This window comes from Equus caballus, chromosome 3 (assembly GCF_041296265.1).
Source record: "Equus caballus isolate H_3958 breed thoroughbred chromosome 3, TB-T2T, whole genome shotgun sequence".
Taxonomy (NCBI): Eukaryota; Metazoa; Chordata; class Mammalia; order Perissodactyla; family Equidae; genus Equus; species Equus caballus.
The window spans coordinates 52,879,746-52,899,078 of record NC_091686.1 but is presented as its reverse complement, the minus strand read 5'-3'; the positions used below and the strand labels follow the sequence as shown (position 1 = coordinate 52,899,078).

Here is a 19,333-nt window from a genome sequence, read left to right as displayed (position 1 = left end):
TTATTTACAGGGCACAGCTTATGGAAGTGCTCCTGTACCTTCTCGCAGGCAGTTATGTGAGTCTCTTAAATGCAGCTCTGTGTTGTAAACATGACTATGTGTTCCTGTGCTGTAGCATGGCATGCTGATTGAGACCAAGTGTCCTAAGGTCAATATGCAATCCCCAATGTTGTATATTACCGATAATGTGTTTGTAGCAAATGGTTCCCTTTGCCTCTTCCTTATCTGTTTGTCATTATCCTGCCCATTTAAGAAAACTGCATTGCTATATGGCCCAGTGTATTGAGGCTTCAATAATGGCTCAAAGTCTGGGGCAAGGATAGAAGTGTCTCTTACTTGAGTTTATTTTCCTTTAGCAATAGTGATAGTACTTTCCCTGTCAATCTAATCAGTAAGCCTTCTTAAATCCTATCTTTTATATACTTGTTCAGAGAGCTCTTATATCATACACAGCCGTGTTTTTGCCACAACTGATGAGACCTCTTTCCTTGAAAAAGAAATCCATTAAAAGAAATCCTCTTTCTAGTGAATTTAAAGCAAACTTGACTTTCTAACCACCTTAGTTTGTTTCTAAGCCATCATATTTAGAAAATTTGAAAATAATCTATAAATCTTTAGATAGAAATCTGGGATTTTACAACTGTGCTCAGCTGTATTATAAATATATGTACCTTGGCAGAGAGTCAGACACTTGCCTTTCAGCTCAGGAGATTTCTGTGACAGCTTGTCTGCTTGAACATGAACTTTTTGCCAATGAGAGATGTGTATGTAAATTTAATATGTGGAATCTGCAAAGTGCCATCAGACTTTGAGAAAGAACTCTTTTCATTGCCCATTTTCATCCATGTCTTGTCTCTTTTCTCACACCAATATCCATCAGAAAATCATGATTGTTTTACCTCCATTTTAGACTGCTACAGCAATACAGCTCATGATTCTAATTGTTGCGCTTAGCAATAAACACCAAATAGATTCATCTTAATATGACGGTAAAGGTGATTCAAAGCCACCGTCCTGTTTGCATCGTGCTTTTCATCACTATTGGCAGAAGAAACATATGATTCAATTAAAAAAATACAATACTTTGAATCTGTTTAAAAAAAAATACAATACTTTGCACCATTATAAAGCTGCCCAAACAACAAACGAAAATATGTACTTTACTATCTCCTTTTTCATGAAAGGATTTTGAAAGTTTGGATTCTTATGAATAAAGTTGTGGCAGAAAGAACTGCTAATATGAATAGAAGATGGGCTTTAGATACATTGACTTTTGCCCTAAAGTTAAATAACCATCAACAGGTCTCAAACTATCTCTGGCTCTTATTTCTTTTTATCTGTTTTCCTATTGTCTAACTTTCTAAAGTAGACTGAAACTATGATTTCTTTTATGTAGGAATTGGTGCAGAATTAACTGATAAAAATTGAAAGCTATAGCAAGAACTTCAATGAGATAAGAAATTCATATTTTTTTATTTGCCTCTTTTTAAAGTAAAAAGTCATTATTATGCATATAAATTACATTGTGTTGAAGATAGGGGAATATCTATTCTTATGGGGATAGAAAAGATAACTGTTATTGGAAACTTTTTGGAATATGAATTCATTATACATGCCCTGAAATCATGAGTGGAAATATAACAGATATGGAAGTATAATCTTCAATTTGGATTAAACTTATTTCTCACTTTCACAAAAATCAAAGTGCATAATTTGAAAATAATACTGGATATTTGAGATTTCAGATCATTATTTCTTGTTAAATGAGAGAAAAATGTAATAATGGATGGTTTCCCTAAGTCTGAGGATCTAAAATTGAAATGTATCCTGTGCCTCAATATGTAAGACTATAAAATGGATATTACCTCTTAAACATGTGGACTGAGAAGTAATAAGTTTATAAGACATGAATTTGGAATGCTAATGATCACATTTCCTTTTGGCCTTTTGGTCAAGTGCAGGTCTTAGGATCTCTGAATTGCATATTGGTAGAGACTCCTTAATGATTTGTAATTGTGGTGCTTATCGAAGATACTACTTGAAAGAATGAATGTTTTATTCTACACATGAACATCAGAATATTGATATTGAATGTCTTCATTCCTACCCTATTCTCTTAAATTAATACCTATCTAGATACCTTCCAGTTGACTCCTGATGCTAGTATTTTATATTTTTGACTATTTCGCAAGTGGTAACTAATACCTTCTTGAGGTTACAATGAACCAAAGTTTTATTCTTTTTCTTTTTCTTTTTGCATTCAGTATTAAGGGCTTGTTTCTCTTATGGCTGTCACTTTGTTTCAAAAATATATCCAGTTTAACAGTTTTCTTTGGTGATAACCCAAAACAGAATCTAGCAACAAAGAGGGATTGCTTAGATGATGTGGTCATTGGGAAGGCTGTGAATCTACAAGGAGAGGATTCACATCTCCATCTCAGGAAACTCCATTTGGCTTTTCATTAACAGGCCCACTCAAATGTGTCTTTATTTGTTACTAATAATTGATCAAAGTTAAATTGGAGATAACGTAGTCTTGGTTAATATTCTTCACTTTCAGAGAAATGCTTGCAGAATGATTAACTTGGGGAAGGGGGAGTCTTGAAAAGTTATTTGAATGCCAATAGTACATTTTTTATTTACATGCTAAGAGGATATATCATCTATTCAAATGATATTGATTTTTTAATTTTCTACTGGCTTATGTTTTAAAAACTATAATCAATTTCAGTGAGTGAAGCTCTATCATACAGTGGTAAGAACAACTCTAAATTTGTAGGAGGTGAGAGGCATAATCTTTGAATAAAGTTTTGTGAAGATTTGACCCATAAAGTGCTATCCCAACAATTCAAAATACAGGGACTGATTTCACAATGGTTATTGTTTTCCATTTTATAGCTATAATAATTGCATTACGAATTCCAAGTTATAGACCAAATATCTGCAACAGACATGTGTCTTACTATCTTTTTCAAAAGAATATTCTAAAATTTAATAAACTAATTCTAAAACTTAAGAAGCCATAAATATATTTTCTTTAGAAAAAGTGTGAACATCAAATTTCAAAATGCATGCAACAGTTCAAAAATGATTTGGTTAAAATAATTAAGTGTAGATGCTTTCTTTTCAAATTTCATAACATGGCTTCATTACATCCCAATTTATAACAGAAAGGAACATCAAATATTTATAAGTAGTCTATTCAAAGGTAGTTACTAATTGTCTGAGTCATTCTCCAAATAGTTGAATGTCAACCTAACTGAAATAACTACACGTGATAGTAAGACTGCCTTCCTATTCAGAATTAGATAGCAGTTACCTTTACAGCACAAATAGAACTGAAATTATATATTTAAAATGGAGAGCATAGGGGCTGGCCCAGTGGCATAGTGGTTAAGTTCTCATGCTCCGCTTTGGCAGCCTGGGGTTCGTGGGTTCAGATCCCAGGCATGGACCTACACCACTTATCAAGCCACGCTGTGGTGTGTCCTCCATACAAAAATAGAGGAAGATTGGCACAGATGGTAGCTCAGTGACAATCTTCCTCAAACAAAAAGAGAAAGATCAGCAACAGATGTTAGCTCAGGACCAATCTTCCACACCAAGAAAAAAAAGAAAGGAGACCATAGTATAAAAACATACACATTTTTTATTGTTTGATAAAGAAATAGTTGAAGAAATATCATAAAAATAAAGGGAAATTATTTTTGCTACATGTGATTAAGAGATTAAATGTTTCCATGGGATTTTACATATTGTACTTCAATCTATCCTTGAAAATATAAAAGTATTCTGTGAAATGGTAATCACTTTTGATTCCAATTATCAAAAAAACTTTATACTATCCATTTTTTGAAGTATGTTACCCTTTCATTTGCTTTAACTTACCTCCCCTAATTTTCAAGCAAGTTTTTTTCCTTCTTTTTAGAGTTAAATAGTAATTTTTAAATTCCAAATCGATTTTATCAGAAAGTTATGAAAAAGAACAAATTCAAAAAGAAAGGCAGGAGAGCAAAGTACTTATTTATGATAACATCAATCTCAAAGTCGGAAGGAATGATTTTACGACGCTGAGCTGTCTTTGTAAGCATAGATTTTTCAAACCAGTGTTTCCATTGTGCCTTTTGATTGATTCACTTTCCTTCCTGGTTTGTCACTTATGTGTTGTCATTTCCCTTTTCTATCTCTATTATCCCACACAATATCTTTGCACTATTTGTCACTCTGTTTTAGATGTAACTTTGATTTTACTTGTTTTCTTCATTCTTTGCTGTGCTTAGAGGCAATAAAGAGAGTCCACTCGGTGGTGTGGTGGTTAAGTTCACATGCTTTGGTTTGGTGGCCTCGAGTTCACAGGTTTGGATCCTGAGCATGGACCTAGAGCCATTTGTCAAGCCACACTGTGGCAGCATCCTATATAAAATAGAGGAAGATTGGCACAGATATTAGCGCAGCAAGAATCTTCCTCAAGCAAAAAGAGGAAGATTGGCAACAGACGTTAGTTCAGGGCCAATCTTCCTCAAAAAGAAAAGAAGAAGAAGAAACAATAAACGACCAGGCTTCAACAGTAGTGAGGACGAACAAAACTTTCCTGTCACTATCTTCGAAATAATACCTTCAGAAGACATGTCTGGTAGGGTTGCTTCAAATCTTGCGTGAGTAAAGCAATCCTTAGGAAACAAAGACAACTGCATTGTGTCTATAAGCTCACTGTTAAATGCACATAGATAGCTGAGATTGCGGAAATTCCATTCTTCAAGAGAGGTTTCAGTCAGAAAGAGAATAAAAAGGAAAAGCTTTAAATGGCATGATGAAATAATCAATATACCACTAATAGAACACAAGCTAATACAATAGATTGCTGGAAACTAGGAAATATAGAAAAGAAAAATGTAATCTATGTTATAATCCTGTGGAAGGAGAATTCTAAATATTGCCTTACTTTTGAGACCAAAGGAATGGTTTTATATCTAATTGAGCTTACAATTTTGAGCTACTAAAAAGTAAAAGCTACGCTCAGTTACGAAAAAAGAAAAAATAAATGGTGTTTCCTTCAATGTATAGAGATTAGCGGTTATCACTCTAGGCTGTTGAATTTATTTAGGTAATGAATATATGTTAAAGCTGTGTGTAGGTGTTGTGGTTTCAGCTTGGGATGTAAAAAGCTGGAATGAACATTGTTTCCACCCTTACAATAACAACAGAAAACCTGGAGAAAATGTAAATTCACAACTTTTCTTGAACCATCAGAGAGCTAAAGTCACAGGGCAACCAATTAACCTGAGACAGAAGTAAAGACAGTTACCTTGAAAGGAGATGTCAGATGTAGCAGACACAGTCAAATAGCAGTAAGAATTCTATTAAATCCTGATCCACAAATTGGTAAGGGTCGAATGTGGGCTAGCAAGAGAATATAAACATAAGGAGAATTTGCACTCACTTACAGGCTCTTCTCTACAGACCTCACTGGATGCTCACACAAAAATATCAGCAAGATTCCTGAGAAAGCGTCTCTTGAGCTAACAGTCTAAAGAAGGAAATTGGGGCTACTATAGGAAAGGCACAAAGCTCCACCCAGATGCCTCTTTTCTATTATCCATATTATCGTTTTCTTGTCGTATTATTCCATGCTCCACATGCTCTCCCCTCGTTATGATCTGTGATCTGCCTCCCCATGGGACATCTACAGAGGGACACGTAGCTAGGGTCTGAAGGCCTTAAGCATCTGATTCCTTTAGCAGTAACAGTTCAAGTTGGAAATCAATAAATTGACATTGAATTTTACATAATTTTCACCTGAACCGTGTTCAGATGAGTCTATCCATAAAAATATCAATTCATTCTTGGTCTATTTTCAAATCTGAAAGACTAAAGGTATAATTTTGGGAGACTAAAAATACACTGAGGAAAGGTTTCCTGGGAGACCCCCACAAGAACATTCTCTGATGGCCTTCTTACCACCACCTGCTCCTCACAACCCTTTCTGTGCTGGTTCAGTCTCATTAAGAACAACATTGTGAACATCTATAAATGGGACTTTTATTTTCTTGGTGTCTGTTTTTATGGGATTTATAGCATTTGGAAAAATTGGTAGACATAATAGATGTATAGAACACACTTGATTGAGAAACTTTTGTTATTATCAGTCTCTAGTCATCAGATTTTTAAGTAAATCCTTGTATTAAGTCAGGAATCTGTGCCAAGAGTATCATTTTTATCTATGAAATGTCAATGAATATTTAAAATTAATGTCATTAATTTATTTTTTAACCTCTGATTTTGTTTCAATGTGCATGCGAAAGGGGAAAATATCATTCCTTGTAAATAAATATCCATTGGACATTGAGATTCTTTTATAAAATTTGCTAGTCAGAATCCACTCAATGCGTTTTTTGGAATAGTCCTGACTTCTGTAGCCTCTATCTCCAAAATTTTCTTCTCTGCAAGATATAAAGTTAGAAAATGTCATATGTAGTCAGGTTTTTTTTTTCCAAACTTTTATTTACTATTAATGAGAATGTGTTTCTTTGATCTCACATAGAGGAATAGCCGAAAGATGCAAAACATTAAAAAAGATAACAAAAGCTAATGTGGGGTCAGGCTGTCGAGTACAAAAGCCTTCAAAAGTTACATGATCGTTTTTCAATCTCTAAAACTTTAAGAATATAATTATCCTTCAATTTATGAGCTATGAAAGTTTGCTTTGGCCTTTCAGGAGCTAAGAGTTTAGAGTCCTTTCCCCTGTCTTTTCATTCCTCAAGTCTATGCTTGGTGTTGAGGCCAATGTAGGTGGCTGTGGCAGAAGGATCGAGAAGGCAGATGTTCAGGGCAGAAGATAAAAATTGTCTTTCTGACTTCTTGATGTTCTAAGAGATTTTAAAGTGCCGCGTAATTCCTTGGTAACTAATATTTATGACATTTAATTAAATTTTCTCACTGTACTGGTTTCTAAATCATCAGCAATACAGGAAATATACATGAAAATTGCCTTTTAATGGATTGTAGAATATGTAAACTTTTACAAATTATATTGCTCCATGCTAAGAAAAGCATATTTTAGATATGCTCCTTTGGGAAAACCCAGTGGAGACTGCTCCTGAGTGGTTGTCAGGAGGAAAACCAATGTGTCTGAGTGCCACCGGATATCACACACCAGATTAAGTGGTTTCTTTAAATTACCTCACTTAATTTTCTTAATAGATCTGAGAAGTAGGCATTAGCCCCATTTTTAAAAGAGAAATCTCTTTAGTGACTATATTCCTATATTAGTTTCCTAGGGCTGCCACAAAAAATTATCACAAATGTGTGGCTTAAAACAACAGAAATTTATTCTTCACAGTTCTGGAGGTCGAAAGTCTGAAATCAAGATGTTAGCAGGGTTGGTTCCTTCTGGAGGCTCAAAGGAAAATCCATTCCAAGCCGATCGCCTAGTTTCTTTTGGCTGCTGGCAATTCTCGATATTTTTTAGCTTGGAACCTCTTTACTCCAATCTCTACCTCCATTTTCACATGGCCTTCCCTCTATATGCCCCTCTGTCTTTTTCTTTTCTGTCTCTTATAAGGACATTAGATTTAGGGCACACTCTAAAACCAAGATGACATCATCTCATCTCAAGATCTTTAACTTAATTACATCTGTGAAGACCCTATTTCCAAATAAGGTCACAAGATGAACTGGGGGTTACCACTTGGCAATATATTTTGGGGATGACTATTCAGCCTACTACAATGTGCAATGGCAGAGTCAGAATTCAAATTCTCTTTTCTCTGACTTCGGAGTGAAAATGCTTTTCACTGTTCTACACCAACTCAATGGTAATAAATATGGCCCAGGTTCTATATTAGGCACAAATTGATCCTCTTAACAAGATGACTAAACACAGTCCCTGTCTTTGAGGTGCTTACACACTAGTGAAATATGGCTGGCTCTCTAATTTCAAAAAAACTAACAATGTTATCTTATTTTCATTACAGAGAGAAAATATAATTTAAGCTGCCTAGTGAAATATAATATCATATATTACCCCTTTGGTTAAGTATAGTTTCTGTATTGCTTATCATTTAAAAACCAACAGAATGAGAAGACTCAATTAGATACAGTAAATGTTAATTATTACAAGATTGAAATAGCACTTTTAAATTTCTTGTTGTTGTACAAGAAAGATAAAATATAGAGAAAATCAATTTTTTTAAAGAAAAATTTGGCCCTGAATTAGCATCTGTTGCCAATCTTCCTCTTTTTTTTTCTTCTCCCCAAAGCCCCCCAATACATAGTTGTATATTCCGTTTGTAGGTCCTTCTAGTTGAGCTATGTTGGACGCTGCCTCAGCATGGCTTGATGAGCGGTGCCAGGTCCGCGCCCAGAATCTGAACCTGCGAAACCTTGGGCTGCTAAAGTGGAGCATGTGAACTTAACCACTGGGCCACAGGGCCAGCCCCGAGAAAATTAATTTCTAAAGAAATTTTTTAAAGGAAAATATAAAATATTGACTATTATTAAGTAAATTCCAAAGATACTATAAAGATTTTGCACACTAAAACTTATTAGAGAGAGAGAAAGTTATTCTGTGATCTAAAAGGCTATATGGTGTTTGTTTCTGAAGAAAAGAAATGCTAATACTTAATGACTGAAATCTGGGAAATTAAGTATTATGAAATATTAGAATACCAATTAGATTATGAAGATCAATAGTAATTTTAGAAAAACTATTTTTCTAATAGTTACAAAAATACATTCATAAATATTGCATACAATGAGAAATCTCTGGGTTTGTTTTCTGTCATTGATGCTGTTTTTTTGCATTATTTTAAGGAAGAGTGGCTCATAAGTAATAGAGCATCATTGTTATCTGATCTGTTCTTTTGTATTAGGTATCAGAGCAAGAATCAGCCAACCTTTGTTTTTACATACATCACAGTAATTGGATATAAATAGCTTGCTTAAAAAGCCATTTGAGTATGTTTCATATTAGGATATTTTATAGAAAAAAATCCAAATTAAAACAGAAAACTTTAACCTAGTGGCTTTGTAGTAACTAAATGAAGATTTATGTCTATATGTACAACACACCCTCAAAGTATTTGCATGGCAAAGTGGCTTTAAAAAATGAAATATCAAAATAGTTCCTCAAAACCCTCATTTGAAATCAGGTTTGCAGTTACACAGATTTTCCACAAACTTCAAAGATGGAAAGGTCATGAATTCTGAGGAATAGCTGCACATAGATTTTTGAAAGAGGAGGGATAGGAATAGGAATGAAGAATGAGGCATACAGGATAAGGAAGAAAGCGGGTATAGAAAACTGGGAGTCAAAATCTTTAACTTCTTCCTTATATTTGCTACTCTAAAGATAAGTGATTCTGCTTTTCATTTTCCTTCCGCATTCTGTCCATCTCCCTGTCTTCATATTCCTGCTCTTTTACTGACTGCCTTCTCTTGCCCCCTACCTCTTCTCTGTCCACATGGCATAGTGATTCTTAGGTTTAGATTTGGAAGGCAATATGCATTCAATCAAAGAATTTTCTGTAATTAATTCTTAGGATCTTTCTTGGTTTCCTTTTCTTGGTTGATTCAAAACAAATCAGTCTAGCCAAGTGGCTAATAGGCAATACGTAAAATGAATACGTAAAATAAGGAAAATTTAAAAATAACTAAACTTTTAAAAATCCTTATCCGATAAGGATACAGAAATAGCTATTTCCTTCCTATTGTAGTCCTAATTTTTTCAGCAACTGGAATCCGTATTGATCAGATTTACTGGCATTATCTCAATTGTTCAGTTATGAGTTATTCGTCACTGCACCTGATAAATCACCTGGTTCCGTGGGGATAGGAGATAAATAAATTAGTAATCATTGTCCTGCATGTTCAGCTACAAAATAGGAACATAAATGGACTGAGATTGCAGTCAAATGGAGGGTCAGCTCATATGTCTGGGACGTTTGAGCATCCTTTAAAAGGAAGCAATAATTGAGACACTTGAAGAATGATAGAAATCACTATTTTCTCTTTCACAAATTGTAGGTTTTTTTCACAATAAATATTCTAAAAGAGAATGCAGATTTCTGTTTATATTCATACTCATACTAATTTAATACCCACCTCTAGGATAGCTATTAGTATTAGCACGTCTTACAGATGAGGAAATGGAGGCATGTGACAGAGCTGAGATTTCATCTGAACCAGTTTGATTCCAGAGTCTGTTCCTTGCCACTGCCCCTACTGCATAAGGACGAAAACAGTACTATAAGGATGTTTTCATTCTCTATGCATTTTTTTAACATTTTGATTTCCTTTTCTTTGGCACATGCTTGTGCCAAATCAGAAAATCATAACTTTCTATAAAAACAACAATAAAAAATGTTAGCGTGGACTTGTCTCCCTAAAGCTTAAAAAATATGTAGGTATTAGTCCTCAGAATGTTAAAGAACCTTGTTACTAAGAGTTGGTTTGCAACTTCCTTGGGAGCTTCCTGGATGTAATCCGAAACCGGCCCCATATGCAAAGGGCAGGGAGAGACCAAAGAAAGAAGCAGACCACTCTCAAGTTCCCAAGTGGTAGGAGGCAGTTTTAATAAGCAAGGAAACTGACTTACAAGGATTGTCTTGGATGGCCACAAGGCAAGTAGTCTCCACACCCACCTGCCAAATCTTAAGAGTTTATACATGGCCTTAACTGGGTTTGGTCACATATACCACCCAGATAGTCTCAGCACCCCATTTCTATCTCAAGGCTGTATCTTTGGGGCAGCTTCTGGGAATGGGGAATGTAAGTGGAAAGCACTTCTAAAGGCAGGGGAGGGGATGGGGAGTCTCCACCTGCCTGGGTTCCCTGCTGTTCAACCAGAAGTCACATCTCTTCTATGACCTCCTCCAACACTGAGTTAAAATTGAGTCCAAAATCGTACTACGTTGATACTTGCTTTAAATGAACCACTTGCTATTGTGATATCTAATTTGCAGTTGAAGACACAATGATAGAAGTAAAAGAAAAACACAAAAGAGACGAAACAAGTCATTGCCAATTTAGGAGCTCCATACAAACTAATGCTTTTCCTTAGTCTCAATTTCACCTCCTCTTGAAGTAATGGGCCATTTTGTTGTTTTGACTTGGGAACAAAGTTTTAAGACTCAGGAAGTCAATGATCCTTTTGGAAGTGAGAATTAATGAGTCTTTCAGTGTAACCACTTTCAGTGGTATGAGTGGGGCCTATTATAAAATTATTATAAACAATATATGATCCCAAATCTGTACTGTGCCTACTTAAATTTTATTTTTCTGCTATATGAACAGCTTTCTGATAATGGAAACTTTATAAAAATGGTTATTAAAATGTCCAGTTTTGGTATCTACTCATTATTTTAGATAAATTACAACTCTGAATAAGACTTGAAGGCACCATTTCTTAGTGCCAAGGAAATAAAGTAATGTATGTTCGTGGCAGTGAAAGTGAAGCCCCCATCAGTTCTGTTAGGGAAATAATATATAAAAGCGTTAATTACTTTCAGAGACTGAGACATCTGCGCTCCAGGTAGATACTAATTTAACAGTGCTTCTTAAATTATAGTTAATTGTTCAAACACAAAAAATAAAGTACTCGAATATTTTTATGGTAATGATTTCCCCCAGCTCACATTTAAGAGGAGTACTGTTTTTTTAAACATTTGATTTTATTTATCACTGAAAATGGTGGTATTTTCAAGGTATTTTTAAAAGATTTTAAGTACAAGTACTAACGACTACCTGAAAAAAAAGAAAAAGAAAAGTTATGTAAAGGTTATTATTATAAGAAATGTTCATCACCAAAGAGAACTTTCAAAGTTATAGAGCTTTCAAAGTTATATCATGAGTCATACATAATAGATTTGGTAAGCTAGGTTAGCATTAACACTCTTTGATTCACACCATGCTTTAGCCAGTATTTACGAAATATTCCAGAGTTTTACTTTTATCTTTGCTTGTATAGGTAATATTTGTAAGGGTTAGATATTAAGGAGAGTTTTAAAAAGTAAACAGTTGCCACTCTCTTTACCATAAGAGAAAAGGAAGATTAGTCTTGGCTGAGAGCAAATATTTTCAAATCATATTCTCAGTAATAGTAGGGCAAGATGGTGTTGTATGACATTTGCATTTGTAATCTATAAATAATGTACACAATTTACAGATGGATATTAATAAATATTCTATTACTTGATAATGAAGTGATATATGAAGATTATGTAGAATGTGGGAAAAGGTCGTAATGATCTGATTATCTTACAGATGCAGCGGTTCTTTGTAGATGCTTTCCTTTAGTATAGGTAGTATATGTGTTTTTATTACTACATTGTCTATTGAAATAATAAAAAATCTTTCTTTCCTTTTGAAGTCATAATTATGGCACAGTTTCCTTTTTAAAATTGAAATATTAAAAGAAGAAATTAATACATGATTTATCTACTATAATATGACTGTTGTACATACCAGGTAGGTAAAAATATGTTCACCTAAGAAGTATTTTAACATTGAGTTTATAAAAGGAAAACATTTCTGTTTTCCCTCACGAAATTGGTGAGTCTAGATGGAGTGATTATTTATCTATACCTATATATTCAAAAGGAGTTTTACAAAATAGGACTGGAGGCCATATTAAGTGAGGACTTTGTGCTTTCTTATGCACAGGAACTGAAATGTGTTTTTCTCTATGCAAGCCTGTGACCTTTATTGGCCATTGTGCTAACTCTTTTGGGTTGGTACAGTACGTTAACAGGGAAAGCATCACATTCACTGAGGGCTGAGAATCAGTTCAAAGCAAAGCGTCAAAGTTGAGATTGCAGCACACCCACAACAACAACAAAGGAATAGGAAGTAAATGAAGCGACCAGTAATGATGAGGCAAGCAGGGCTTTGTGAGCAGTGGAAATCAATGAGGCAAAAATGGACCACTTTCCTCCCATTGATTGTTTTTTCTTTAGGTTGTTTCTTGGAACTGGACTCAGTTATTCCTATGATTTTTTTTCCTTCCCTCCTTCCTTGTTTTTTTTTAAGGATTTTACTTTGTCTTTTTCTCCCCAAAGCCCCCCGGTACATAGTTGTGTATTTTTATTTGTGGGTCCTTCTAGTTGTGGCATGTAGGATGCCACCTCAACATGGCTTGATGAGCAGCACCATGTCTGCGCCCAGGATCAGAACTGGTGAAACCCTGGGCCGCCAAAGTGGAGCTCACGAACTTAACCACTTGGCCACAGGGCTGGCCCCTCTCCTTTCTCTTTATTTTTGTGAGGAAGATTCACCCTGAGGTAACATCCATTGCCAAGCTTCCTCTTTTTTTTTTTTCCTGCTTGAGGAAGATTAGCCCTGAGCTAACATCTGTGCCAGTCTTCCCATGCTTTGTGTGTGGGGTGCCTTCACAGCATGGCTGATGAGTGATGTAGGTCCACAACTGGGATCTGGGCCCAGGAACCGTGGACCACCGAAGTGGACCCTGTGGCACTTTAACTACTCAGCTACAAAAGCCAGCCTCCTTTTCTTCCTTTCTTTCTTTTGTCTTTCTTTTCTGACGTGGTGTTGTGAAACATATTGCTTAATAATAGGGTTCCCACAAACAACAGCAATGTCCCTGTGACGCTCTAATTTGAATTACCAATTCTGACCTCTTCCCAAACTCTGGGCATATATTTAACTGACAAACTAATATCTTCGTTTGGATCTAGACATAATCACTAAAATGTTCAGGGGTAAAAATAAAACATTCAACATTCACCTTTGAACACATTGCTCCCCATGTCTCACCTCATTAAAGAGCAACAAATTTTTCCTCCAAAAAATCTAGGAGACCTCTTTGATTCATCTTTTTCCCTTACCCTAGCGTTCTTTTCAGCTGCAAATCCTGTTAGCTCTACCTTCGGAAGACATGTTAAGTCGTTCCGCTTATGTTATTTCTACTATGACCACCTTAATCTAAGTCAACATCATTTCTTATTTCTGCAATCACTCTCTGACTGATTATCTGTTTTCCGCTATTGTTTCCCTCCAAATTTAATCTCTGTAGGGCAGGGGAATAATATTTTAAAAACATAAATCAGAGCAGATAAGCCTTCTACATAAACTCTCTGTCTGAAATTCTCCAATGGCTTATTTATTGTGATATAAATCCGAACTTTGTATCCTGGCGTAAAGGGCTCTATTGTTCTGGTCTGTCCCTTATTACTTTTCTGACTTCCAAATACTTTCTCTTCTCTCTGCCACCACTTTGCTGTCACCCTGTCCTGATTTCTAAACTTGCTTATGCCTTGCACCTTTGTGTGTGCTCTTCTGTCTGCCTACAGTGCTTTTCCCCAGACAATATTTGTCATTTGAGTACCAGCTCAAATTATATACTTTAGTTTTTCACAACATTTATCAATATCTGCAATTATGTTATCAAATTATTTAATTCCTTATTTATTGTCTTAACTGGGGTATACACTAAATGAAAGCAAGGACATTTTCTGGTTTATTCATCATCTTATATTCAGTGCCACAAGAGTGTCTAGCACATTGTAATCACTCAATAATTGTCACTTAAGTAAACAACCATGAATTGTGTTCCAGCCTCACAGTTTATAAATGCAAAAACTTTAAAGCAAGCACTGACAGTCTACCACATGTTGTTAGAGGACGTCTGATGATTCCAATAATCTAGTTAGTGTTAAGAATGATGTTCAATCACCTGAATGTGTGATACATTTAGAATTCATTTCTTAGGAACTTTCAAACAGGTACTCAAAAGCTCTCTTATGGATTGCAATGGATAAGTTTAGTCATTGCCACTGCCCCAGGGCTCCATGATGGTGGATGTGGTAGCAATCTTATATAATGAATATTGAATAAGATCCATGTCACAGGCAAGAAGAGCCTAAGGAAACGTAACAATTAAATGTAATGTGGGATACTAGAACAGAAAAAACTAAGGAAATCTAAAGAGACTATGGACTTTAGTTAATAGCAATGTATCAATGTTTGTTCATTACTTGTAACACTTGTACCTCACCATAAAATGTTAACAATAGGGGAAACTGTTGGGGGAGGGAGCACAGCTGGGAGTGTATATAGGAACTCTCCGTACTATCTGCTGGATTTTTACAAAATCTTAAACTCTTCTAAAAAATAAGTCTATTCATTAAAAAAATTCAATTTTTCCACAGTTGTTGAGAATAGCCTTAAAGCAAAGAAAAAATTCCCCTCATAAATACTGTGGTAGCACCATTCCTTAATCAACTCCATTCTATATTAAACCATCTTTTGCTATTTTACAGAAGCAAAAATGTACTAATGATCTTCACAATTAAATTGTGTGTTATAAATTGCTTAATGTTCTAAAGAATAAACTGTTCTACTGATGGTGGCTATATTAGTCTGGGTTCTCCAGAAAAACAAAATATATATATATAAACAATATATATATATCTTTTTTCTTATATCTATCTATTATACACATATTTTATATATTATATCTATCTATATCTATATGCATCTATAGAAATTTATCCTAAAGAGTTGGCACACGGGGTTATGGCAGCTGAGAAGTCCCATGATGTGCACTTGGCAAGCTGGAAACCCAGGAGAGCTGGTGGGGTAGTTCCAGTCAAACTCGGAGTCTGAAGACAGTCAGGCAGAGAGAGATAATTCTCCCTTACTCAGCCTTTTGTTCTATTTAGGCCTTCAGCTGATTCGATGAGGCCCACCCACACTGGGGGTAGGGGAGGGGGCACAATCAGCTTTACTCAGTTTACTGATTCAAATATTAATCTCATCTGGAAACACCCTCACAGACACACCCAGAATAATGTTTAAGCAAACATCTGGGCTCCCCATGGCCAAGTCAAGTTGAGATACAAAATTAACTGTTGCAGTTACCATCTGGAAATTGGGAAATAAAATGAAATTCAAATTTTCATTGAAAGCTAGATTTGTATAGCAAAGCCAGTGAATAGGAATTCCTTTTGGCACTAGCCAAGTCAGTACTAGTGTATTACATTACAATTACTTTCAATTGTTTTTTCCAATGTTTGTCCTATATATCAGTTAAGAAAAAGTAAAATACATTAAAAAAAATTTAAATACAAATTGTGTGAGAATAGAAAAAGAATGTATTCTCTTATAATTCCAGTTTACATGGAAGAATTTTCTAAAATAAAAGATATTTCCCTAAAGGAAATATGAGGCTTCTTTCTTTCTTTTTTTCTTTTTGCCTTGAGATTTGAAAGTAGTTGATTAAAATACAACTAGCTTAAAAGATAAAGTAACTTAAAAAAATCTGTAATTTTAGTATTATGTTTACTTACATTTAAAGAAAAGCAAGGTTCAATTGGATTAAAATTTTGTTAAATAGGAATGCAAGTCATTGCCTTGAATTTTCCTTTCTAGTGATTTTTTTTTTGATACAGTAGCTAACTTGGCTAGCTTACACTATCTGGCATAATATGCATGTCTACATTCTGTGAGCTGTATCACTTGATTCATCATTTCGTACACCCTGATCATCAAAACATCTTACCTTAACAACCCCATATTGGTTCAAGGACTTAGTAATCTAGTTTAATTTGCACATTTTCACACATCACATACTTTCCTTCTCGGTAATGGAGGGCAGCCAGAATTTAATTAGATCACACAGTTCACACCACAGGATATACAGCCTTTTAATTAGTAGCATATATTGTTTCAGATGTTTGCCTAGACACACCATTAACACTATGAACAAATCACACAGGAGCCCAAAGTGTTACTAAAAGCATATTTATTTATTATTTATTGTTTTCATTTTTGAAAGTACATCTGCCTTCTAAGTTATTAGGAGGATATAAAAAGAATGTTATTTAAATTAAATGCCTTCTAACACTAATACTTAAGTAGAAAATACAATTACATGGTAAAATGCATGTGCTTCTTAGGGCTTATTTCTCAACTGCAGAAAGCAAGGCAAAATCCTGTCATTCTCTTCCTTCTAGACTAGATTATTTTTCTTTGTTTCAATGAAGCATCAAGCATGATTTATCCTTAACACTATATAAAAATCTAAGACCTCATACACACAGGAATAATTTTCACCCTTCTTTCAGAAAATAAACAGAAAGATAGTTTTGGTTCAGTTAAAAGTGTCCGTGTAATTATCTCAAGGAAATGTCTTGTTTCCCCGTGATCTTTCTTCTTTTTAATTTTTTAGAATGTTTGTAGAATCATTCAAAAATTTGCTTTTACATGGAAAGCAAAACTGTCACATTTTAACATTCCATTCATTTTATAAAAGGCAAAAAAAAGGAAAAAGTTTTGCAATTGAAGTCCCTAAACACTTCTGTAACTATAATAAAATGCATACAACAGTAAATGGAATCCATCTGAGATGTGACACATTTGTGGAAAAGTTCAAAAGGCACCATTTGCATTTGTAAGATGCAGAAATTTATTCAATAAAATGTATATTTTTGCAGTTTCAATTTGGCATTAATTGCAAAATACAAGTGATTTGAGAAAAATATTACGTAAGAAAGACTATAACAATGTAATCAGTATTTGGGGCATTGTGTAAAATGTTTCCCAAAGTGTAATGGTTTATTTCTGAATTTGTTTATTTTTGGTCTACTGCTTATTAAGTTATTTGAAAGTGGACCAAGTGAATTGATTATTAATTTTCTTAGGGGAAGGGGTAGAATAACAGTTATAGAAAACAAAACAACAAAAAATAGATCCGTAACAAAGTTTTCATAGGAGCATCACTGCCAACCTTTCACATATGATAGTTTTTCCTTTTTTTGAGGATAGAGAAGTATTTGAGGCCTAGCAGTTCACACTATTTCCAGAGTAGATAGGAAAAGATGAAGGCCATTAAAACAAAAATTCTCATTTTTTTTAACTTCTCGGATCATATTTGAAGAGTTAAAATAGTTTATATTTTTGCTTTGTTTTTCTCTAAAATAGAGATTTTTTTAATGGATGAGAGAGAGTTATTGCATGCTGCTTGTTTTTATGTGTTTGCTTTCATTTAATATAACTCATTTTTGAAAGCACTGGGAAACTAAATACCAAATTATTTTTTTCAGTGATTTTTGTAAGGCTCAGACTTGTCAGCTTTTTTCTTCTTTACTAGCAGATACTGTAAAAGCTTCCATTTGAAAGTAGAAGTCAGCCATCTCAACACCTAAACACATTTATTCTTTATTCATGTATATATTGTTTAAGGAAACCTGCAACTTGGTTCATTCAAACCTGAAAAACAAAACCTAAACTGAAATACTTGTCCAATTCTTAAATTTTGTCATTGTTTCAAAATTTTAGAGAAGATTTGGTATTCCACTATTCTCATGGTGAAGAGTATGTTTGCCATTTTGCAAGTAGCGAAGATGCAATGCTATTGGAACTGTTAGTTTAGATTAGCTGTTGAGTCAACTCTTGCAGAACTTTCAGTGAGCTAAACTGGTTGGTTAGTTGCTTTTTTCCTTTTTCTTTTTGTTATAAAGTTAGGAAGGTGTCACACTTTATTAGAGGTAAATATTGACTGAGAGTTCAGTGTTATCTAGAGAACATTCAAATCAATTTGTAATAGTAATTAGAAGAGATTATAATTATTCATGGTTGAAATACTTAGGACTAAAGGTTTTCTTTAGCTATGATGTTCTATCCGAATCTCATCCCTAAAGAAGCATGGCAGCAATCTATGATTTTTCAAATGAATAGATTAGAAACTCAATAACTTATGAAAGAGTACACATCCATCCATCATGTATCAATTCTTTTATTTTTATTATTCTTTTATTTCATTTCATTCCATTTTATTCCAGTTTAAAATTATATATATTTAGGTTGTGCAATGTGATTTTCTTAAAGATGTACAATGTGATGATTTATTATACATAGTCATTTTGAAATGCAATAAAGTTAGCACATGTAGTACCTCGCATGGTTACCTTTTTTTTTTTTTTTGGATGAGACTGCTTAAGATCCAACCTCTTAGCAAATTTCAAGTGTATGTCAACTCTTAATAAGAACATTTCTGGGTTTTCCTAGAGTATATCTCCATATAACCTCTCTGTCTGGCGACTTTTCATGAAGAAAAATTAGGAAACATTATAAGGAGGGAATCTGAACAAATCCAGTAGATAGCTAAGTCTTTATAACCCTGTCTAGTCAAGTCTCCCTTTTGCTACTCTATTTCCTTTCAAACATGTTTCCTATAATGCTCTTTTTTATTCCATCCTTAAAGGAGTGTGTTTTAATTCATATGCCACGGTTTAGCTGGGTATTTTTAACCCATCACTGTTGTGGTATTAAGTTGTAAGCAAATTGTTAAATTGATTAATGCTACAAGTGGATATGC

At 34.3% G+C, this 19,333-nt stretch overlaps 1 protein-coding gene across 3 annotated transcripts in view; it reads left to right on the top strand.

Moving 5' to 3' along the window:
• CCSER1 (coiled-coil serine rich protein 1) overlaps positions 1-19,333 on the top strand; it is a 1,209,213-nt gene that overhangs the window by 944,357 nt on the left and 245,523 nt on the right. The window contains exon 11 of one of the 3 annotated variants that reach the window (XM_070262255.1): positions 11-3,618. The exons of the other annotated variants lie outside the window; for them this stretch is intronic. Within the exon in view, the coding sequence (XP_070118356.1) occupies positions 11-88 (78 nt within the window). The 3' untranslated portion in view covers positions 89-3,618. Of the gene's footprint in view, positions 1-10; positions 3,619-19,333 lie in introns of those variants that run through there. 3 annotated transcript variants of the gene reach the window in all.